The sequence below is a fragment of the Vespa velutina genome, chromosome 1, assembly GCF_912470025.1.
Source record: "Vespa velutina chromosome 1, iVesVel2.1, whole genome shotgun sequence".
Classification (NCBI taxonomy): domain Eukaryota; kingdom Metazoa; phylum Arthropoda; class Insecta; order Hymenoptera; family Vespidae; genus Vespa; species Vespa velutina.
In genome coordinates this window covers 6757852-6767611 of record NC_062188.1, presented here as the reverse complement: position 1 = coordinate 6767611, position 9760 = coordinate 6757852, and the positions used below count along the sequence as shown (strand labels likewise).

The 9760-nt window shown below is 30.8% G+C and overlaps 1 protein-coding gene across 3 annotated transcripts in view; it reads left to right on the top strand.

Annotated features, from left to right (window-relative positions):
- LOC124953900 (zinc finger protein rotund-like) overlaps positions 1–9760 on the top strand; it is a 188437-nt gene that overhangs the window by 124474 nt on the left and 54203 nt on the right. For all 3 annotated transcript variants that reach the window (XM_047505950.1, XM_047505940.1, XM_047505960.1), the window contains exon 5: positions 2328–2503. In XM_047505950.1, the coding sequence (XP_047361906.1) occupies positions 2328–2503 (176 nt within the window). The remainder of the gene's footprint in view (positions 1–2327; positions 2504–9760) is intronic.

Here is a 9760-nt window from a genome sequence, read left to right as displayed (position 1 = left end):
CCTTATATTATGAAAAGGAGAGAAGAATTATTATTATATAGGCAAGTAGATAAATGGTTAAATATATATACATAGGTATATATGTATATAGACACATACATAAATAAATATCACGTTATCGTAACAATATGATTAAATTTGTAGATATATATATATATATATATATATATATATATATATATATATATATATACTTGTATTGTAAAAGATTGAAGGAAAATTTAATTCTATAAAATTCGATCGATATGATATATAGATTGATCGAACGATTTAAAAAAAAAAAAAAGAGAAGAAGAAAATTTGCCGTCCGACTCGACGTACAAAAATATGGCCGATTGGATATTTCGTGAATTTGATCGGGAATCAACGATTACATCCGATTTCTTTATATCGAGTGATATTAAATATAATAGAAATGAAATTTTCTTCGATTCAACGTTTTCGTACATTGCCGATCTTCGCAAATAAATTCGCAATACTGTGCTTCGTTGAGAATAAAAAAAGACAGGAGGAAACAAAGAACAAAAAAAAAAAGAAAAAGAAAAGAAAAGAAAAGAAAAGAAAAGAAAGAAAAAAGGAATAAATAGATCCACGGATCTCCATTGAGAGATCTATTAAAAAAATCTTAACAATCTTAAATAATCTCAAATCTTATTTCATTCTATTCTATATAATAAAATAACATAACTATGCTTTATATGAAAGAAAAATTGGAAGGAAAAAGAAAAGAAAAAAAAATTGAAAAGTATCATTGAAAAAGGTAGAGATATGTGAGGAGAAAGAGAGAAAGAGAGGGAGATAAAAATAGAGAGAGAACAGATTAGAAAGAAGAAGAAGAAGAAGAAGAAGAAGAAGAAAGAAAAGAAGTAAAAAAAAAAAAATGCACGCAATTTTTTTGAAAGAAAAGTCCATCGTTTGTACCTTGCGTCGATTGTTTTGAAAAAAAAAAAAAAAAACAAAACAAAGAAAAAAAATTACATACAAAATTACATTTAAACGTACGTATCATACATAGGTGCATACACGCGAGAATCTTGAAATATGCGTAAATTCGTTTCGAAAAAAAAAAAAAAAAATAATCTTTACTTACGTTAATAACGAAGCAAAGTAATACGTAGGAGAATAAAGGAATATAAAGCGTTTAACGGCAATAGAAACAGCAGCAACTAAAGTAATAGAATCAGCAACAACAGGAAATCATAATCGGAACGAAGAAGCAGGCAGTGTTACACGTAGGCGTACCCGTAGCAAGTGTGAGAGCACCTGCTTTGCCACATACATACAGACGTTCACATATATACATGCACGTACACATGTACACGTATACACACAAACACACACATTCACACAACGATCGATATTGAGTGTTCCGACTTAATAACGAGTATTCGTAATAGAGGATCGTTCGTCCTTGCAACCTGCAGGATCCTTGCCCCTTGCACGACGTTCTCTTGCGTCAGTCTTCTCTCCCTCTCCTCTCATTCTCTTTCTCTTTCTCCTTCTTCTTTTCCTTCTTCTCCTTCCTCAACCTCAACCTCAACCTCCTCTCAATCCCTCCTCCTCCACCTCCTCCTCCTCCTCCTCCTCCTCCTCCTCCTCCTTCTCCATCCTTCTCCATCCTTCTCCTCATTCTTACTCTCGGGCTCTTTCATCCATACGGCGCGCGTTATTGCGCTCGCGCGCTCGTCACTGCATCTAATTCGTAACTGCCTACTTCTGCGTTAATTATCTGTCGTTAGCCGCCACGGTAAATCCTAACAACTAAGAGTCAACTATATATGGAGTAACTGACACGTACATTTTCGCGTATTCGATAGTGCTTGCTTTCTTTTTCTTTTTTTTCTTCTCTCTTTCCTTTCTTTCCTCTTCTCCTTCTTCTTGTTCTTGTTCTTGTTCTTGTTCTTCTTCTTCTTCTTCTTCTTCTTCTTCTTCTTCTTTTTCTTCTTCTTCTCTTTTTTTGTTGTTTTCGTTTTTCTTGCCGTTTCTTCCCGTTATCAAAGAAATGTTTTCCCTTTTTTTTTTTTCATTTATTTATTTATTTTTCTTCTTCTTCTTCTTCTTCTTCTTCTTCTTCTTTTTCTTCTCTTTTCGTATTATTACGAGCGAGGAAGAAGGAACGACGATTTGATAAATAGTTACTCGAGAGTTTTTGTTTTTTTTTTTTTTTTGTTTTTTTTTTTTTTTTCATAAGAAACGTATGTACGTTAGACGATAACAAATCGTAACAGATTAACGCTTGAATTTGTTGTATTACATTCATGTGTTCTTTTTTGCTTTTTTTTCTTTTTTCCTTTCTTTCCAATTTTCTTTTCTTTTTTTTGTTTTAGGGGAAGATCAGTATCGCGGTGCCGGTGGATCTAGCAGCGGCAGTCCCCCGGCGAGTCTACTGGTGGTTCCTCAGCCTCTAACGGTGAAGCCCTCTCATCCGTCTCATCTCAACCCTCATCTCGGTGGACCTCACTCGCATCCGCCGAGAAAGTACCAGTGCAAGATGTGTCCTCAGGTGAGAATTCATCCTCATTTTCGTTTTGTGATTTAGGTTATGATATTAGACGACGAATTAGATATATTTATTTATTTAATCGAAACGATCGTGTTCGTTTCGTTTCTTTTTTTTTGTATTTTTTTATTTTTTTATTTTTTTATTTTTTCCTTTATTTTATTTTATTTTATTTTTTTTTTTTTTTTTTTTTTTTTCATTATCTCATCGTTATCCATTGTCCTCGTTCAGCGTTTGAAATCAAATAGATAGATAGGTGTAATTGTATTACGATAAGAAAGGATTTGTTTCATTCGCATTACAAATCGTCGAGGGCTATTGGATATATAAATATATATTAATATATATATATATTTTTTCTTTTTTTTTTTTTTTTTTTAATTAATTCTTTTCTAATCTAAGACGTATGGGTTATATAAATGATATTGAATTATGAGATTATATTCGATCCTTGAAATCGGTTAGACGTATCTTTAATACTTAGAAGATAACTATATCTTAGTAAGATGAAAAGTTTTGGGGTAAAATTCAAAGTCAAAGCGTAACTAGATTTGCTCAATTTAGTTCCCTCTCTTTTTCGATCTTTGGCCGTCGTCTTATATCATTTCAACGAGTTTTAAACTCAACTATAATCCATTTTTCAATAAATTAAATCTCGTAAGTCTTTGCAGATTTATTTATTGTTATCGCGTTACGAATCATTAAGAAGATTTTTTAGAAGATACCAGAATAAAAATTAATTTATGAGCTGTTAAGATGCATGTAACTAACGACGATGTCAAATTATGTGATAATATAGCAATTAGTAAGACAAATTTTTTATTACTCGATGGAAAGAGAAGCTTAACTAAATAACAAGATAAAAAATTTTTGTTGAAAAATTCAAAACAAAGGTATAATTAAATTCGCCCTATTTAATTTCGGCTATGTCTTATTTCGTCTCAACGAGTTTTAAACTCGATTCATTTTATTATAAATTTATTCTTGAAGTCTTTAATAAAAATTTATTTGCCATTATTTTATTAACAAATCGTCAAGATTTTTAAAAGTATTATCAAATAAATATAATTATTAATCGTTCAAGATTTTTGAAGATTGATTTGTGCATTATTAGGATGTACATACCTAAAGATTAAAAGAAATTATGTGTTAATATGGTCAAATCAAACCAAGTAAAACAAATTTTTAATACTCTTAAGTAATCGTATAATAAAACGAAAAGTTTTCGTTGAAAAATAAAGAGTCAATGTATAAATAGATTTGCGGAATTTATTTAATTCTCTCTCTCTCTCTCTCTCTCTCTCTCTCTCTCTCTCTCTCTCTCTCTCTCTCTCTCTCTCTCTCTCTTTCGGTTTTACCTTTCGTCTTATCTCGTTTCAAGGAGTCTTAAACTCGACGATGATCCATTTTACAATAAATTAAATTCTCAAAGTCTTTAAGGAGACTTATTTACTGTTATTCCATTACAAATCGTCAAGATTTTCGAAGATTAATTTGTATTTCGTTAAAACTCACGTAACTTAAAGATTTCGTCGAATTAAGAAAAGGTATAGTAAATCAAAAGTAAAACAAATTTTCAATACACGAAATTAATCGTCTAATAAGACAAAAAGTTTTCGTTGAAAAATAAAAAGTCAAAGTATAAGGAGATTTGTGGAATTTAATTCATTCTCTTTCTCTCTCTCTCACTCTCTCTCTCTCTCTCTCTCACTCTCTCTCTCTCTCTCGCTCTCGCTCTCGCTCTAGCTCTCGCTCTCTTTCTGTCTCATCGTCGTCGTCTCATCTCGTTTCAACGAGTCTTAAGCTCGACGATGGTTCATTTTACAGTAAGTTAACTCTTTACGGTGTTTCCCTTCTCTTTTCTTTCATTCCACGGACCCTCGAGGTCTACTCGACCGTTCAGAAGAGTGCGAGGGAGAGAAAAAAGGGTGTGGAGGTGGGGGCAAACGGTAGTCGGTACGTTTACCACAGGTACATTTCGCGCAGCGAGGAACGATTCGACAAAGCCACGAGGGTTGTTCGACTCTCGCCACTGTTGTAAAACACCGGCTATTCAACGACCGACCACTTTTCTCTGTTCCTGACGTAATAGACTGCGGAACGAAGTCTTCTAGAAAGGGAGAAAGAGAAAGAAAAAGAAAAAGAGACCGAGACTGAAAGAGAGAGAGAGAGAGAGAGAAAGAAAGAGAGAGAGAGAGACTTCACCCACATGTTTTGGAAAGAGTTTCTTAAGTAGACAAAATATTCATTTGGTAAGTTTCTTAAAGGAGGTAAAATATTCATATAAAAAGTTTCTTAAGTAAACAAAATATTCATTTGATAACAATTTCTTACGTTATCTTTGACATAGCTACACCGATAGCCATGTTTGACATTAGTTATGACAAATTAAGACTGTATTTTTTATATCGATAATTTTACATATTAACCCTTGTCATACGATAATGTAAATCTTCAATTGAATATTATTAATCGAGGACATATTGTATTTAAAGAATTATAACAAATTATTATTATAAATATTGAAATGGTTTTTATAATGTTAACTTATCGATAAGTTTCGTGTTAACTGGATTAAGAAATGGGAATAGGTAAGAAAATAGACAGAATTCAGAGAAGGTTTTCTCTTTTTTCTTTGCTTTTCTTTCTTTTTTTTTTTTTTTATTTGTTCTTCTTCTTCTTTTTTCGAAAATCTAATAACCGCATCCGAAATGTTATTTCTTTAACGACTTTACGAGTGGATCCAACCTAAAATCTCGAATTATCTTGTATCGTATAAATATATATATAAATATATATATATATATATATATATATATATATATATATATATATCCATCTTTTATTTCTTTGAAACTTCTGTAAAACCATTTTCAAGTACTCGGTCTTATGTAGTTTTCTAATTTCTTTTATATAAGAACCTTTTACTTCTCGACAAAAAAAAAAAAGAAAAAAGGAAAAAAAAGGAAAGAAAACGAAAGAAAACGAAAGAAAAAAAAATAGTAAAATCCTTTCGATTTCTTACCGTCCCTCTTCTTTTCTTCTTTTTTTTTTTTTTTTTTTTTTTTCTTTAATTTTTCCACAACATTAAAAAATATCGTTATTTCTTAAAATTTTCAATAGTGATTTTTCTCTTTTCATCTTTATTTTCCGATTCGATTGCCCTTCCTCGAAAATCAATCGCTAAACTCCTTTCTTGCATCTTTTTTCTTTCTTTTTTTTTTTTTTTTTTTTTTTTTTTTAATGCAAATTAGAAACTTTCCAATGCGATTCTGTATATTTTGGATTCGGATGGGCGATTTCTCAAGACGCGAGCACACGTATGCACGCTTTACGAGCCGTTTAGAGACAATCGTTAAAATTTTACAGCTTTCCGCGCTTTCCATGTTAATTATTATTATTACCAAGCAATAGATAAAAAAGAGAGAGAGAAAAAGAAAGAAACAGAGAGAGGGGGAGAGAGAGAGAGAGAGAAAAAAGTTCGAAGAACGTCATCGTCCTCGCTTACTATAGTTAAAGTTTACGCACACAACATTTCACTTTTGTGGATCGTTAAATCGTAATGATACTATCAAAGAATGATCATAGAAATTGATTAGGATTATCGTAAATCGAGGAAAACTAATCAAAATTTATTAACTTAATATATCATATCGATTAATGATTCAAGTCGTAATGCACATTACGTTTGATTAGTTCTTTCAGAGATACAACTCGATTATTTCGTTATCGATCTTTATATATTTTATCCTATTAACGAAAATTAATTAAAAATAAAAAAAGATAAAGAAAAAGAAAATATATATATATATATTTAAAAAAAAAAAAAGAAAATATATATATATATATATAATGAAAAATCGATGAATGATTCTCGAATCTTAAATCCGTTTTACTGGAATTTTTTTCGATCTATTTTATCATAATATTTATAATTTTTAAGGATTAATATATATATATATATATATATATATATACATATAAATATATTCCTATAGATAATATTTATTAAGATTGAAATAGATAAGTAAAAAGATCATGATATGAAATCCAGAAGGATCGTTTGAAGTTATTAGTTAAAAGCCACTGAGTAATGAAAAAGAAGAAAAGAGACAGAGAGAGAGAGAGAGAGAGAGAGAGAGAGAGATAAGGGTCGATCAAAACTGATCCTGATTGGTCGCTAACGAAAGTAGATCGTCTTTAACGAAGCCATTTCGGTATTTTCAAAGATTCGAATTTGTTTATTTTGGTAATCACACGATTCATTAGCGAAGAACGCGGTTTAAAACGTTGCGGTCTTTCACTTTGTATTTAAGAACGCAAAAGAACGAAGACGAACATTCCCGATCAATTTGCGATCATAATATTTTCTTTCTCTAATGTTTTTCTGTTTTTTTTTTCTTTTTGTTTTGTTTAATATAATACTTTCTCTTTTACCATATTTACTTGAATATTTAAACGATTTGATGATTTCATACATAAATATATTTTGTTAACATTTCAATTCATTTTATTCGAACATATGTACAATACATGTTTATATCACGTTTAAACATAAGAAAATTTAATGATCGCGATTATTTTTTCCTTTCTTTCTTTGTTTCGTTCATTACTTTTTTTCCAACTATATCAACATGATAGATACATAAATGACGCGACGATTACAAGTATAAAAATATTCTATTTGTATCACTCATTTATTTTATTTTATTCATGATAAACAGACACGTGTATATATACCGAATCTATGAATATAAAATATGAATGTAAAAAGAAAATTTGCATTCTCGATTATTTTTTTTTTTTTCTTTTTTTTTTTCTCTCTCTTTTCACTAATTTGTTCTATCATTTCGGTTTTGAATCTATTAATGATGTGACAATTGCAATTGTAAATATATATTGTTGGTATTACTCTTAAGTACAACTCGAATGCACTTGTATGGCCATATAACTTGCACACATGCGAAGAAAATTTACATATCTGATTATTTTTCTTCTTTTTGTTTTCTTTTTTTTTTTTTTTTTTTTTTACCAGTCATCCATTTAGTCTTATCATTTCGATTTAAGTAAGATACGCATAAATAATTGGACCGATTCCAAGCGTAAAAAATATATATTCCGTTGTTATCAATCTTTAGCTCATTATATATCGAATACTCGGGCATATATGCGTACGTGAAGAAAGTAAGAAGAATATATTTCATTCTCTCGCGCCTTATTTATTTTTCTTTTTTTCTTTTCTTTTCTTTTTTTTTTTTTTTTCTTCTTTTTATCTTTTTTCTTTTTTCCAGCCGACCATTTTCTTTCATCATTTCAATCTACATAAATAGACATTATATATAAAATAACGTGACGATATCGAGTGTAAAAAAAATTGTGTTTTACACTCCTGATATCATTCTTCGGGGCTCATTTTATGCGAATACAATTTTACGTGCAAAAACATTAAAAGTAAAGACGTATAATTTTTTTTTTTTCTTCATCACTTTGTCGTACCGTTACGATTTAAATATTATAAATAAATGATAAGAAATATAATTTCGAAGTGTAAATATATATCCTGTTTGCGAATTACCTCTTTAAGAAATTTTTATTCTTACGTACGTAATATATATATATATATATATATATATATATATATATATGTATATGTATATGTATATGTATATGTATATGTATATCTATAAATGTATAAAGACGTAAGAAGAAAATTTGCGTTGAGTTCCCGGTAGAACGGAAGCACGCTGACAAGGCACGATCGGTGAAACGAATGGAGCCGGCCTTCACAAACGAAGGATAATTCGTCCTTGGTAGATCGTTCGATGGAAAGCGGAATTTGTAGTACGTTGAAATCATTCGAAAACGGAAACGTCGCCTTTTCGTTTCTTCCTTATCGAACGTCGACATAAAAATCTTTCCTAATCGTTTCTTTATCTCCTTTCTTCGTTTCTTTTTTTTTTTTTCTTTTTTTTTTTTTTCTATACTCTTAATAGTCTTTCTACCTTAGCCATTAAGAAACTCCTTTTTGATTAATCGCGAAGGAAGATTGATATTCGGACTCCTATGGGTCCTTCCGCGAGAGCTTTGAATTATTAAATTCGACGTGTAAGGACGTTCGACCTCTTCTCTAACTAACCGTTCACATAATTACTTTCAATCCGCGTAATAAAGGCAGCTCGAACTAAAAGAGATAGAGAGAAAGAGAAAAAGAGAGAGAGATAGATAGAGAGTCAAACGGACCGACGATATATAAGCGTCGAAATTTCCTCGCCTCCGCCTTTTAATAAAATTCTCGTAGCGGCCACGCCTTCCGTCCTACCTTATTTCGTAAAGGGAAGAGCACGGCCAGAAATTACACTTAATTTCGTTCAACGGTACCGGCGAGACTCGTTTCGCTAATCTCTTTGACGATTAATCGGTTTCGTTGTCATTTTGCAATGGTTCTCTCTCTCTCTCTCTCTCTCTCTCTCTCTCTCTCTCTCTCTCTCTCTCTCTCTCTCTCTCTCTCTCTCTCTTACTCGCTAACTTCTCATGTCAATGAATATATCCTGTTCAAAGTCAAAAGATAATTCTTTTTTTTTTTCTTTCTTCGAACGAAGAAGTTACAATGAAAATTTCCACCTTCTCGATTCCTTTGATCTCCCATCGACGTTACTTTATCATTCCTCCTGTTTTATTTCTTTCCTTTTTTTTTTGTTCTATTTACATATATATATATATATTTTTTTTTCTTTCTCTCTCTTCTCCATTCAAAAATATATCCCAATCGATTTTAATCGAAATGTCAGAAAATTTGTCAAGCGCTTTTCAAGCCCGTAAAAAGGGAACACTTTAAACGTTCGTAGAAAAAGGAATGATCGACGAGCCGCACCATCGTCGTCTTTCTACTTACGCGAACGTGAAAGCAGGGCAAAGGATTTCGAGCGTGAGAGACAGTAATTAGACGTTATTTCGAAATAAAATCGTGGACCATCGTTAAAAGTACAAAAATAAATAAATAAATAAAAAGAAAGGAAATAAGAAAGAGAGAGAGAGAGAGAGAGAGAGAGAGAAATAAAAAAAGAATAGAAAAAAAGGGAGAAGAAAAAAGAAGAAGTGAAAGAAGAAAAGAAAACCAAAAAGAAAAAAAAGAAAAAAATAAAAAAAGAAGAGGAAATCATACGTATCGAAGCGAATTTAATGCGAAACGAGCTAATAAGCTACGTTTCAATGAATATTTTCACTTTCTCCTGCAGGAAATCAATAATAAATCAGATTGCT